General features: G+C 41.2%; 1 protein-coding gene across 3 annotated transcripts in view; it reads left to right on the top strand.

Annotated features, from left to right (window-relative positions):
- il1rapl2 (interleukin 1 receptor accessory protein-like 2) overlaps positions 1–15,479 on the top strand; it is a 761,422-nt gene that overhangs the window by 517,867 nt on the left and 228,076 nt on the right. For all 3 annotated transcript variants that reach the window (XM_061901658.1, XM_061901657.1, XM_061901659.1), the window contains 2 exons: positions 5,795–5,981; positions 6,074–6,227. In XM_061901658.1, coding sequence (XP_061757642.1) covers positions 5,795–5,981; positions 6,074–6,227 — 341 coding nt within the window. The remainder of the gene's footprint in view (positions 1–5,794; positions 5,982–6,073; positions 6,228–15,479) is intronic.

Genomic DNA, 15,479 nt, shown 5'->3' with positions numbered 1-15,479 from the left:
CAGCCTCGCACACGCAATTAAGTGTGTGCATATGTTTCTGTTGTATTGGGAAAAGGTATTACAGACTATAAATGTGTGCTGCTTCTTCAACATATCACACGCAGGTGATAAACATGAATGTGCAGGAAAGTGTCTCTGAGGTAAAAGCCCCTTATGCATGCAAAATACTTGTTTAAATAAGGCGGTCTGCCCCATTTTCCAATTGAGCACGCTGTCTTATTGCCCACTTGTAGTACACACTATTTAATTGCTGTGTGGTATTTGGATCTTAGCAAATCAGGCCCTATATGTCAACTTTAAACTGTTTCTAAAATGTAGTTTTAGGAAAATATTAGGATACTCTAAGGGCCTGATTTACTAAGATCGAAATACCACGTGGTAAACAGCATGTGCAATCTACATTTTTAAACAAATAGGAGACATGTACAGTACCACTCTATATAGGCATTATAGAAGCTCAAGCACTGATCCTGCAGCTGTGTGTGTAACTGTCAGTTTGCACATCCTTCTGGCACGTGGTAAATAAAATGCAAAATAAACGATGAGTGTTGCTGGATCACATTGCGCGTGCTGCTAACTCATATTTGCATTTTCTTCTCCCAGTATTGTGGGCGTTTTGATGAGAAGCAAATATTTTGCATCTAAACAAAGACAGAGACCCAAAATCTACTGCACGCCTTTTTCTGATCACCTAAAAGACACAATACACTTTGCACACATTTACTCAATCAGCTTTGCGTGTGCTGTCAAGTTTCTACGTGTTTTACTACATGCAAACATTTTGTAAATCAGGCACTTAGTTTGTAAAATTATAAAATTTTCCCAACACACACTTTCCAGAATAAGTATTTGTGGTGAGAGGCATTTTTTGATATTAAAACATGATAAAATGTCTTGTTTAATAGAAAAGTAGCCTTGCGGGCACATGGTAATCCACTTTTTGAGTCTCACAGATGGGCAAACCGAGCTGAAGTTTTACAAGCAGCTATCACTGACTTGGATTTTAAACGACTAAACCACAGGTTCATCAACACTGTGACAGATCATGAAAATGTCGATGTGCACACTGCAAACTAACCTCGGGGCTTCTCGAGCCACCCACCTACTTGGGCATGTGAGACTCGAGCAGCAATATATTTATTTAGTGTTATTTATTTTGATTTAAAATTAAAATAAATAAAAAGTTAAATGGTCCACATTTCAAGCTTAGGTGATGCATGTAAAGTCAAAAAATGCACCTGCATTGTTTTGTGACTGAGTAAAATAAAAACAGTATATTTGTCTTGTATGTAGGTATGGGAATTGATTAGATTGTTAGGGTTCCGATTCCACATTTGATTCTACTTAACAATTCAGTTCTTTATTGGTTCTATTATTGATTCTTATGTGGAAAATTCTAACAAAAAGGTGGATTAGCATCTATTGTGTTTAGTTTAGACCTAACATGGCCTTGCAAAGCCAATAGTGTGGTCTAACGAGGCATATAGCAAAGTGGAGCATATGCATTTAAATTAGACAAATAACAGAAGTATTTCGAAATAAATGATAAAGTGCAGTTCTTAATGCAGTCTCCAGTTGGCAAACCTGCAACTCAATGTTTATTAATGTTTAGTTGTATAGCCTTAAAATCACAAGTGTCTCAAAGGGCTGCACAAGCCACAACGACATCCTCGGTTCAGATCCCACATAAGTGACAACAACATGAATATTTTTGTTGAAAAAAAAAAAAAAATGCGAATAAATGCTATCGCAAAGTGGCTCAAGAAGATTTTAACATACATTATTTATGAAAAAGACAATATTTTGAAGAAAAATATATACAAGTTGGCAGGACCTTTTTTTAAATTGAATCTTGACCCCTGACTTACTCCTCTCTGAGCTGCTACCTTACCGTGGTAGAGGAGTTTGCGTGTCCCAATGATCCTAGGAGCTATGTTGTCTGGGGGCTTTCATGCCCCCTGGTAGGGTCTCCCAAGACAAACAGGTCCTAGGTGAGTGATCAGACAAAGAGCAGCTCAAAGACTTCTATGGAATTACAACGAAATGAACCCAGATTTCCCTCGCCCGGACGTGGGTCACCGGGGCCCCGCTCTGGAGCCAGGCCCGGAGTTGGGGCACGATGGCGAGCGCCTGGTGGTCGGGCCTGTTCCCATGGGGCCCGGCCGGGCACAGCCCGAAGAGGCAACGTGGGTCCTCCCTCCAATGGGCTCACCACTCATAGGAGGGGCCATAGAGGTCAGGTGCATTGTGAGCTGGGCGGCAGCCGAAGGCAGGGCACTTGGCGGTCCGATCCTCGGCTACAGAAGCTAGCTCTTGGGACGTGGAACGTCACCTCACTGGGGGGGAAGGAGCCTGAGCTAGTGCGCGAGGTAGAGAAGTTCCGGCTGGATATAGTCGGACTCACCTCGACGCACAGCAAGGGCTCTGGAACCAGTTCTCTCGAGAGGGACTGGACCCTCTTCCACTCTGGCGTTGCCGGCAGTGAGAGGCGACGGGCTGGGGTGGCAATTCTGGTTGCCCCCCGGCTCAAAGCCTGTACGTTTGAGTTCAACCCAGTGGACGAGAGGGTAGCTTCCCTTCGCCTTCGGGTGGGGGGACGGGTCCTGACTGTTGTTTGTGCTTACGCACCAAACAGCAGTTCAGAATACCCACCCTTTTTGGGTACACTCGAGGGAGTACTGGAAAGTGCTCCTCCGGGTGATTCCCTTGTCCTACTGGGAGACTTCAACGCTCATGTTGGCAACGACAGTGAAACCTGGAGAGGCGTGATTGGGAAGAATGGTCGCCCGGATCTAAACCCGAGTGGTGTTTTGTTATTGGACTTTTGTGCTCGTCACAGTTTGTCCATAACAAACACCATGTTCAAACATAAGGGTGTCCATATGTGCACTTGGCACCAGGACACCCTAGGCCGCAGTTCCATGATCGACTTTGTAGTTATGTCATCGGATTTGCGGCCTTATGTTTTGGACACTCGGGTGAAGAGAGGGGCGGAGCTTTCTACCGATCACCACCTGGTGGTGAGTTGGCTGCGATGGTGGGGGAGGATGCCGGACAGACCTGGCAGGCCCAAGCGCATTGTGAGGGTCTGCTGGGAACGTCTGGCAGAGTCTCCTGTCAGAGAGAGTTTCAATTCACACCTCCGGGAGAACTTTGAACATGTCACGAGGGAGGTGCGGGACATTGAGTCCGAGTGGACCATGTTCCGAACCTCTATTGTCGAGGCGGCTGATTGGAGCTGTGGCCGCAAGGTTGTTGGTGCCTGTCGTGGCGGTAATCCCAGAACCCGTTGGTGGACACCAGCAGTGAGGGATGCCGTCAAGCTGAAGAAGGAGTCCTATCGGGTTCTTTTGGCTCATAGGACTCCGGAGGCAGTGGACGGGTACCGACGGGCCAAGCGGTGTGCAGCTTTAGCGGTCGCGGAGGCAAAAACTCGGACATGGGAAGAGTTCGGGGAAGCCATGGAAAACGACTTCCGGACGGCTTCGAAGCGATTCTGGACCACCATACGGCGCCTCAGGAAGGGGAAGCAGTGCACTATCAACACCGTGTATGGTGCGGATGGTGTTCTGCTGACTTCGACTGCGGATGTTGTGGATCGGTGGAGGGAATACTTCGAAGACCTCCTCAATCCCACCAACACGTCTTTCTTTGAGGAAGCGGTGCCTGGGGAATCTGTAGTGGACTCTCCTATTTCTGGGGCTGAGGTCGCTGAGGTAGTTAAAAAGCTCCTCGGCGGCAAGGCCCCGGGGGTGGATGAGATCCGCCCGGAGTTCCTTAAGGCTCTGGATGCTGTGGGGCTGTCTTGGTTGACAAGACTCTGCAGCATCGCGTGGACATCGGGGGCGGTACCTCTGGATTGGCAGACCGGGGTGGTGGTCCCTCTCTTTAAGAAGGGGGACCGGAGGGTGTGTTCCAACTATCGTGGGATCACACTCCTCAGCCTTCCCGGTAAGGTTTATTCAGGTGTACTGGAGAGGAGGCTTCGCCGGATAGTCGAACCTCGGATTCAGGAGGAACAGTGTGGTTTTCGTCCTGGTCGTGGAACTGTGGACCAGCTCTATACTCTCGGCAGGGTTCTTGAGGGTGCATGGGAGTTTGCCCAACCAGTCTACATGTGCTTTGTGGACTTGGAGAAGGCATTCGACCGTGTCCCTCGGGAAGTCCTGTGGGGAGTGCTCAGAGAGTATGGGGTATCGGAATGTCTTATTGTGGCAGTCCGCTCCCTGTATGATCAGTGTCAGAGCTTGGTCCGCATTGCTGGCAGTAAGTCGGACACGTTTCCAGTGAAGGTTGGACTCCGCCAAGGCTGTCCTTTGTCACCGATTCTGTTCATAACTTTTATGGACAGAATTTCTAGGCGCAGTCAAGGCGTTGAGGGGTTCCGGTTTGGTGGCCACGGGATTAGGTCTCTGCTTTTTGCGGATGATGTAGTCCTGATGGCTTCATCTGGCCGGGATCTTCAGCTCTCACTGGATCGGTTCGCAGCCGAGTGTGAAGCGACCGGAATGAGAATCAGCACCTCCAAGTCCGAGTCCATGGTTCTCGCCCGGAAAAGGGTGGAGTGCCATCTCCGGGTTGGGGAGGAGACCCTGCCCCAAGTGGAGGAGTTCAAGTACCTAGGAGTCTTGTTCACGAGTGGGGGAAGAGTGGATCGTGAGATCGACAGGCGGATCGGTGCGGCGTCTTCAGTAATGCGGACGTTGTATCGATCCGTTGTGGTGAAGAAGGAGCTGAGCCGGAAGGCAAAGCTCTCAATTTACCGGTCGATCTACGTTCCCATCCTCACCTATGGTCATGAGCTTTGGGTCATGACTGAAAGGATAAGATCACGGGTACAAGCGGCCGAAATGAGTTTCCTCCGCCGGGTGGCGGGGCTCTCCCTTAGAGATAGGGTGAGAAGCTCTGCCATCCGGGAGGAGCTCAACGTAAAGCCGCTGCTCCTCCACATCGAGAGGAGCCAGATGAGGTGGTTCGGGCATCTGGTCAGGATGCCACCCGAACGCCTCCCTAGGGATGTGTTTAGGGCACGTCCAGCTGGTAGGAGGCCACGGGGAAGACCCAGGACACGTTGGAAAGACTATGTCTCCCGGCTGGCCTGGGAACGCCTCGGGATCCCCCGGGAAGAGCTAGACGAAGTGGCTGGAGATAGGGAAGTCTGGGCTTCCCTGCTTAGGCTGCTGCCCCCGCGACCCGACCTCGGATAAGCGGAAGATGATGGATGGATGGATGGAATCTTGACTTATCTTGGAAACTTGCTCACAACTTATATGTTAGAATTATTGAAGTGTGTATTTTAGTTTTGATTAATTTGCTGCCTAAATTGTAACTTTATTTTATCGTTAAAATAAAACATCATTGCACTATGCCTGTGGTTTTACTCTTCTTGTCATGTTAGCGAGCTGGTGTTGGCCCTCGAAACATGCTATGTCTTTCTTCTTCAGGAACAAATTAGTGTGTGTGTCACTAGGGCCAGATGCAAACAGTAGTTATTACTTTTTCAAGCCATCATTAGTGTAACTTTAGCGTGGATATAGCATACAACGATGGTTGGTGCTCCCCTGGATACACGATGATGTTCAATGCCTTACTCTTGCTGCCATTTCCACAAGCGCATCCAGCACATTTATGACCAAAAAATTTGCAGTGGCTGAAAATTTGGTTAATCACTATAAAAAAATTAATAGATGGACAATATAACCATTATAGTCACTTCTGCATGCTCAGTTACCAAGATGAAATACATCGTCAAAATCAATTAACTGTGTTTTTAATGTTTGTGATCTTTTTTTAGGAACTCAACATACTGTATGAAGGTCTCTATGTCCATGACTGTGGAGGAGAGTGATGAGGGGAAGTGTTTCAGCAGCAAAATCCGCTATCTGGAGAAAGCAGAGATTACTCATAGCAAAATGATCGCATGCCGTGATATCGATGACTATTTGGCTCCATATAAACAACCCGTGATGACCTGGTACAAGGTATGTCACACTCACCAATATAAATTGCAGAAACCAATCATCAATAGAATTGTTTAGTTGTTTGATCAGTATGACCCCTGTTTTTCTGTTAGGAGTGTGAACGTGTCGAATGGAGAAGCTCTATTATTGTCAACAATACACACATCTGGATCCCCGAAGTGGAGGAGGAGGATGGGGGGAATTATACCTGCGAGTTACAGTATGGATCCAGACTGGTGCGGAGGACAACACTACTCAAAGTCACAGGTAGGACAATGTTTTCTTGAGAAGGGGTTTTTAAACTTGTTTTTACCTTGGGGCCCAACTTTTCCGCTAACTTTTCAAATGTTAACACTGAATCAGTAATCTTACACTTAGATTTGTTTGAATGACATGAAAACATGTGTTAATTACGAAGACTAGTATGTATTTAACACATAACCAAACTTTTTGACTTGGTGGCCGCTTTGGAATAAAAATATGTGGCCGGTGCCCAAAAGCCACAAAAGTAACAATATAGAATTAATAATTAATATAATTTGATATTTAAAGTATGTGAAAGTTTGACTCCCACCTTGTTCACTTCGGTGACAACCTCCTTAAAGTTTTGTAATCAATGAGAAATATAACATGGATACGTGTGGAGAGTGTTGTGCATTTTCCAATAAATAACATTGTCGTGGATATAAAAGGGTGTAATTTTGAATTATGACTGGTGCTTGAACATTTTTATAATATCCAGAAATTCCAGTTTTCAGGTTATGTAATGTTTGACCATGTGTGTTTCCTTTTTTTTTTGCAGTTTACTTGTGCTATGAGTAGGAAAGGTTGTTTGGATTGGGTCATATGAGTCAATGCTGTGCTGTGCTGATTCAAAGTGTAAATGCTGGTCATTTAGACTGTCAGATATTCGATGTTAAGCTGGAGGTAACTTGCGGTCCCGATTCCTTATTAACATGCAAACTCAACACAGAAAGACCCGAGTCCGGGTATCGAACCCAGGACCTTGTTTTTGTGCGGCACACATACTAACCCCTGATCCTACCATGCTGCCACATGCAATTATGTTGTGCAAAAATAAATGAACAAAATTATAAATGAATATGTTTCTTAACTAAACTGTTAAATAAGTTTAAGTGCAAAGAAAAATACAACTTCAGAACATTAGGTCATAATTTTTGTGCTGAACAAACTTCTCAATTAATTTAGCTCTAGACTATCTGTTTCTTTGAGATTGTCATTACTGCCACAAGTGGTGGAAACATTTGATTTACAACTGAGTACGGCCCATAAAGACCTGAGACCTTTTATGAGGCGTTCGCAACACAAACATAGAAACACTGTTCTTGAGTGTATGGATAATTATACGTATTGATGAATAAATGAATATCAATATATCTGCATTTCTAAAACGAGCATACTATTTAGTTTACATTTTTGCCGACCATTTTCACCAAAGATATAATGTCTGAAGATTTTTTCCCATTATTGTGCTTTGTTTAATTCTGATGTCTTGGTCGAATGTTCAGGCTGCAGTCGCATTGGCTGATTTATTTCCACAAATGAAAGATTCCTTGGTTGGATTTGAAAATATTGGAATTGCACTGTTCAAATTGACATGGAAAAATCCGATTCAGGTCATATATGGGTAAAACAATCGGAATTGATCTGCAGTGTGAACAAGGCCATAGCCACTTTTACAAGCCACAAACTTCAAAGTGTGATGTGGCAAGAAATAACTGTTTTATAATATAAACTAGACTGCAGTCAGCACTAACTCCTAGTGTGTGGGTTAGCAACCCGGGGCTCTAGAGCTGCATGCAGTGGCTCCCTGGATCTCTTTCAGAGATGTGTGAAAATGGAAAAAGATGAAGACATTTATTATATATATATATATATATATATATATATATATATATATATATATATATATATATATATATATATATATATATATATATATATATATATATATATATATATATATAGGGCTATATAAGTAAACATTGATTGATTGATATATATATATATATATATATATATATATATATATATATATATATATATATATATATATATATACAAACCCCATTTCTATTTGAGTTCGGAAATCGTGTTGGATGTAAATATAAACGGATTATAATGATTTGAAAATCCTTTTCAGGCCATATTCAGTTGAATGCACTACAAAGACAAGATATTTGATGTTCAAACTCATAAACTTATTTTATTTTTTTTTGCAAATAATGATTAACTTAGAATTTCATGGCTGCAACACATGCCAAAGTAGTTGGGAAAGGGCATGTTCACCACTGTGTTACATCACATTTTCTTTTAACAACACTCAATAAATGTTTGGGAACTTAGGAAACTAATTGTTGAAGCTTTGAAAGTGGAATTCTTTCCCATTCTTGTTTTATGTAGAGCTTAAGTCGTTCAACAGTCCGGGGTCTCCGCTGTCGTATTTTACGCTTCATAATGCGCCACAGATTTTCAATGGGAGACAGGTCTGGACTGCAGGCGGGCCAGGAAAGTATCCAAACTCTTTTTTTTTACGAAGCCACACTGTAGTAACACCTGCTTAATGTGACTTGGAATTGTCTTGCTGAAATAACCAGGGGCGTCCATTAAAAAGATGGCACTTTGATGGCAGCATATGTTGTTCCAAAACCTGTGTGTACCTTTCAGCATAAATGGTGCCTTCACAGATGTGTAAGTTACCATGGCCTTGGGCTCTAATGCACCCTCATACCATCACAGATGCTGGCTTTTGAACTATGCGTCGATAACAGTTTGGATGGTTCGCTTCCCCTTTGGTCCGGAGGACACAATGTCGAATATTTCCAAAAACAATTTGAAATGTGGACTCATCAGACCACAGAACACGTGTCCACTTTGCATGAGTCCATCTTAGATGATCTCGGGCCCGGAGAAGCTGGCGGCTTCTGGATGTTGATGGATGGCTTTTGCTTTGCATAGTAGAGCTTTAGCTTGCACTTACAGATGTAGCGACAAACTGTATTTAAGTGTTCCTGAGCCCATGTGGTGATATCCTTTAGAGATTTATGTAGGTTTTTGATACAGTGCTGTCTGAGAGATCGAAGGTCACGGTCATTCAATGTTGGTTTCCGGGCATACCGCTTATGTGAAGTGATTTCTCCAGTTTCTCTGAACCTTTTGATGATATTATGGAGCGTAAATGTTGAAATCCCTAAATTTCTTGCAATTGCACTTTGAGAAATGTTGTTCTTAAACTGTTGGACTATTTGCTCACGCAGTTGTGGACAAAGGGGTGTACCTCGCCTCATCCTTTCTTGTGAAAAACTGAGCATTTTTTGGGAACCTGTTTTTATACCCAATCATGGCACCCACCTGTTCCCAATTAGCCTGCACACGTGTGGAATGTTCCAAATAAGTGTTTGATGAGCATTTCTCAACTCTATCCGTATTTATTGCCATCTTTCCCAACTTCTTTGTAACGTGTTGCTGGCATCAAATTCTAAAGTTAATGATTATTTGCAAAAAAAAAAAAGTTTATTAGTTTGAACATGAAATATGTTGTCTTTGTAGCATATTCAACTGAATATGGGTTGAAAATGAATTGCAAATATTTGTATTCCATTTCTATTTACATCCGACCCAATTACCAAACTCATATTGAAACTGGGTTTGTATATATATATATATATATATATATATATATATATATATATATATATATATATATATATATATGTATAATCATCAGGAGAAAATCTCCTGATGATTGAGGGAACCCCTCATGAGACAGTTCTGTAGAGATGAAGTAGTCTTGTGATTTTTCCCACACCTACATATTACGCTCTACCATGGTATCGAGCACTATTCTCTGGATAATCCGATCAAGATATATATATATATATATATATATATATATATATATATATAAGCTGTAGGAGAACAAAACATACACAAACATTTGTAATTGTTAAAAATCCCACTGTCTCTAGTAAACATGCTTGAGGGGTGAGACCGTTATGTCCTAATTTCAGCCATCCTTCAAATCATAATAGTTTGTTTACATGTACAACTTTCTCCAATGCTGCCACAGAGAGACGTGTTTTATTCCACTCCTTTTTTGTCTCATTTTGTCCACCAAATGTTTTATGCTGTGCCTGTATGCACAAAGGTGAGCTTTGTTAATTTTATTGATTTGCTGGAGTGCTAATCAGGCATATTTGGTCAATCCAAGACTGCAAGCTAATCGATGCTAACATGCTATTTAGGCTAGCTTTATGTCCATATTGCATCGTTATGCCTCGTTTGTAGTTATATTAGAGCTCATTTAATTTCCTTTACTTAAGTCCTCTGTGTATTTTATCTATATTTGCATGCCTCGTGACAAGTTATCTGGATGTAATATTGGCTGAATTTCTGTTAGTTGTTTTGTGTGCCATGTAGTTCCAGACCACGGTAAACGTTAGCCAGCCTGCCAAGATTGTAATAAATCCATTAGAAGAAGACAGCCTGCAGTTTCCTTAAACTTGGACCCACATATCTATACTTTTGGCCATTCTTAGCCAGTAATTTCCAGAAGTTATCTCATCCTGTGAGAAGCCTCCATTTTACTAATGATTTCCAAGGTTGAAAAAATGTATAGAATAAAAGTTGAAATATACATTCCTGTCAACGAAGATGTGTGTCTCAGCTTGCAACACATAGTAATTTTTATAGTAGGCTAGTAAAGCTAATATAGACAGATTATGTATTGCCTTCATTATAACACTTATAAGAGGCATTTCATTTTTTGGGGCTCCAGACAGATTTTCTTTTTTTTTGTATTTTTGGTCCAATATGACTCTTTCAACATTTTGGGTTGCCGACCTCTGCCCCAGTGTGTTACATGAGTAACATTAAAGACCGAAATGGGAACACAATCGCAATCTTGTCAGGTCCACGAAAAGCTGAGGCCGGTCATGCCTACCACACACAAATCAATTACCACTTATGAAGATGAACTCAGCTCTCACACCATTTGTGTAGTCATGGACTCCTGTATGACAAACAGATTAGGATAATCCTTGACTTGAAAACAAGCTCTGTAATTACTATTTATTGTAGTCAAAGTGAGGAAAGTGATCAGAGAAGGGAACATACTTTGCATTGCCTTAACAGCACATTTACAGACCATAGTTTAAAAAAACCCTAGACTAAGAGCTCCACAGTTTATTTCTATTTAGGATGCAAAACTTCCACATTTTTATTTTTTGGGCCAACCTGTGTTCTTATTTGGTGCCTTTGTCTCATTCCCAGATAAAACATACATTGTAACAAGCTTCATTGGCTTTTGATTTAAGTCCGAGTTGGCAGTAACATCTGACTTCCATCTGCGGTTTTGCATAGAGTAAGTGTGTCTGGGCAGGGATAAGGATTGCAGTGCTGCGATTGAGTGCACATGTCTGCTTGTGTTTTGTTTTGTCATGTGCATTATTAATGCATTGTCTTTTAGCTGCAGAGTTTACATTCTTAGACACATAAGCGTGCATGTGCTTAAACCATGTTTTTGCGTTGACATGTCAGTATTTTGTTGAATTAAGTCGCTCTACCTTGGTCTATTGTCTGACAACTGGTGTAAGGAAATACATTTGTTGTTCCTAAATATGCAGTGGAATAGTCATTAATAATGTAGTGCTTTACACAGCTAACTTTTATGCAGCCAGTGTGGGATTGTTAGTGCTCAGTGACTGTATGAATGTGGGTATGAACAGTTGCCAGTCACACTTTCCGTATGAAAGACTACTGACGAGACCAGTGTGTATTCGAACTTCTTCCTAAAATCACGTGGAATTGGCGCATTGTAGCTAATTCAAGTAAAAAAAACAACAACAAAAACTTTCAACGCTGTTGTTATGGCACAGGCCTTTGGCGTGTCTAATTGACCCAGTATGTCATATCTTTCATCACACAAGAATGCAATTAAATACCAATACAAGACAGCCTGTTTCAAAGAGGAAAGGACAAAGGCCAAAGTTTGTTGCTAACAACTAATTTATGGACATCCTCCACCATGAAGTCATTTATCATAGTAACTGCATCACTGACACATGAGGGCCAAAGGCCAGAAGTGTAATGCGGCAGTAGTGCTATCAAGGAAAGCCACCTGCTGAATTAAACTTGTCAGTCCGCCTAAGATATCTTCAGTTTTATCTTAAGCAAGATTATCTACACACTTTATATTCAACCTGTTTTAAAATATCCAATATACTCTTTCAAATTGTATTGTAATCAGACCATATTTTCGGTATATTAGATGGAATCTGTTTCTCCAATGTAGGATTTTTCGCATGATTTACACGGGATTTCGTGAATTACATTGCATTTCTTGTCTTGTTCTATTTTGTCTTTTGGATCTACAAGTAACTGTCTTGTAAGAGGAAGCAGAGGCGCATTAAATACATGTATTTCCCATCCACGTTAAATATTTGAAGTTGAAAAAGTACATTTTAACATACCCACAAAATGTACTTATGACAATTTTACAAAATTATCCGCAGTAACGGAGATTTCAGTTGAAAAAGGGACACGCTTCCACACTCGTATGATGTCATTTTCCCTCTTGTCTGTCCATCACCTTTGTTTTGATTGATTAATTGATTGATACTGTTATTAGTAGATTGCACAGTTCAGTACATATTCCGTATAATTGACCACTAAATGGTAACACCCGAATAAGTTCTTCAACTTGTTTAAGTCGGGGTCCACGTTAATCAATTCATGGTAGGCTCCACAAATTTAAAACAAGACTAAAAGTTGTCAAACAAAATCCAATCATTTAATTTTGTCTTGTAATAGCGTACAATATGACATAGAGTAGGGGTTAGCGACAAAGGTGGGCCAATCAGATGTTTTTCCTTCTGAGATAAGGAAGTTCAAAATGAATGCCTAACCAGCGGCTCTAAAACAACAAGGTCGTGATTCAACGTGTTCTACATCGTAATATGTGAACACCTGGGAGGAAGTGATGGGGACACATTTTATTTTTGACGCTATATGATGCCATCTGCAGGCGACCCATCAATCGTGACGTCTACAGACTGTGAGTTAAAGCTGTGTGTATTTGCTGCCTCAGGTATCAAGTCAAAATGAGCTCTTTCAGTCAAAACAGTTATCAGTTTCTATTTCTGTTTAAACGCTGATGAAAAAGAATATGTAGGCTACAATTATTTGTGTCAATGTGAACTTCCCTATGCTGTAATTGTACACATATTTTGCGTTCTGTCTGTTAATATACAAACCCCGTTTCCATATGATATGGGAAATTGTGTTAGATGTAAATATAAATGGAATACAATGATTTGCAAATCATTTTCAACCCATATTCAGTTTAATATGCTACAAAGACAACATATTCGATGTTCAAACTGATAAACATTTTTTTTTTTTTTTTGCAAATCATTAACTTTAGAATTTGATGCCAGCAACACATGACAAAGAAGTTGGGAAAGGTGGCAATAAATACTGATAAAGTTGAGGAATGCTCATCAAACACTTATATGGAACATCCCACAAGTGTGCAGGCTAATCGGGAACAATTAGGTGTCATTGGGTATAAAAGCAGCTAAGTAGTTCACAAAAAAGGATGGGGCGAAGATCACCTAATATGTAAACAAATCGTCAAAGAGTTTTAGAACAACATTTCTCAACGAGCTATTGCAAAGAATATAGGGATTTTTTTCATCTACGGTCCGTAAAATCCTCAAAAGGTTCAGAGAATCTGGAGAAATCACTGTACGTAAGCGATGATATTACGGACCTTTGATCCCTCAGGCGGTACTGCATCAAAAACCGACATCCATGTGTAAAGAATATCACCACATGGGCTCAGGAACACTTCATGAAACCACTGTCAGTAACTAAAGTTGGTCGCAACATCTGTAAGTGCAAGGTAAAACTCTACTATGCAAATCCAAACCCATTTATCAACAACATCCTGAAATGTCGCGGGCTTCGCTGGGCCCGAACTCATCTAAGATGGACTGATGCAAAGTGGAAAAGTGTTCTGTGGTCAGACTAGTCCACATTGCAAATTATATTTGGAAACAGAGGACGTGGTGTCCTCCGGAACAAAAAGGAAAATAACCTTTCGGATTGTAATAGGCGTAAAGTTCATAAGCCAGCATCTGTGATGGTATGGGGGTGCATTAGTGCCCAAGGCATGGGTAACTTACACATCTGTGAAGGCTTCACTAATGCTGAAAGGTCCATACAAGTTTTGGAGCAACATATGTTGTTATCATGGACGCCCCTGCTTATTTCAGCAAGACAATGCAAAGCCACGTGTTACAACAGCGTGGCTTCGGAGTAAAAGAGTGCGGGTACTTTTCTGGCCCACCTGCAGTTCAGACATGTCTCCCATTGAAATTGTGAGGCGCATTATGAAGCCTAAAATATAACAGTGGAAACCCTGGACTGTTGAACAACTGAAGCTCTACATAAAACAAGAATGGGAAAGAATTCCACATTGAAAGCTTCAACAATTAGTTTCCTCAGTTCCCAAACGTTTGAGTGTTGTTAAAGGTAAAGGTGATGCAACACAGTGGTGAACATGCCCTTTCCCAACTACTTTGGCACGTGTTGCAGCCATGAAATTCTAAGTCAATTATTATTTGCAAAAAAAAAAAAAGTTTATGAGTTTGAACATCAAATATCTTGTCTTTGTAGTGCATTCAACTGAATATGGGTAGTAAAGGATTTCCAAATCATTGTATTCCATTTATATTTACATCTAACACAATTTCCCAACTCATATGGAAACGGGGTGTGTACAATTGTGAACTTCCTCAGGCTGCAAAGTCAGAGGACACAGAGAAAGAAATATTTAAACGAACAGAGGGAACTGTTGACTTTCTGTAAGTTGGTACAGTAAAACACAACTTAAAAAAAACAGAGTTTAGGCAGTGCTGTTAAGTTTCTCTGTCTAAATAAGTGGAGAATGCAGAAATGTTGAGGCATGATGCAGTTGACCTTAAGATAAACTAGTTTGAGAAGAATGTTGTTGCTCTATATATAAGACTACTGTATATTTCAGTTTTGTAAATATTCACTATTGTGTGTTAAGTCCTACTTAAGGTTAGGTTCATTTTAAAAATTACACCACCAAGTGTTGTGATTGTTGATAAATGTGGATGAAAGACACTTAATTGTATTTATTTTACTTTTAGTTTTTAGTTTCCCCCCTGAGAGAGTGCCACCTTATTGTGGTTAAGCGCTACCAGCAGGAGCGTAGTCTTCAGGTGGGACAAGTTGAACCTCTCCAAGGTTTCTCATAGTCAACATTGTCACCGACGTCCCACTGGGTGTGAGTTTTCCTTGCTGTTATGTGGGCTCTACCGAGGATGTAGTTGTGCTTTGTGCAGCCCTTTGAGTCACTAGTGATTTAGGGCTATACAAATAATCATTGATTGATTGATAGAGGCCTGACAAAGTGCAATCCTTGTCTCCAGGTTAGAGTTGGACACATATGGTCCGGATATACTAAAT

Source organism: Nerophis ophidion, linkage group LG05 (genome assembly GCF_033978795.1).
Source record: "Nerophis ophidion isolate RoL-2023_Sa linkage group LG05, RoL_Noph_v1.0, whole genome shotgun sequence".
Taxonomy (NCBI): Eukaryota; Metazoa; Chordata; class Actinopteri; order Syngnathiformes; family Syngnathidae; genus Nerophis; species Nerophis ophidion.
The sequence above is the reverse complement of the archived record's forward strand: the minus strand, read 5'-3'. Positions and strand labels throughout refer to the sequence as shown.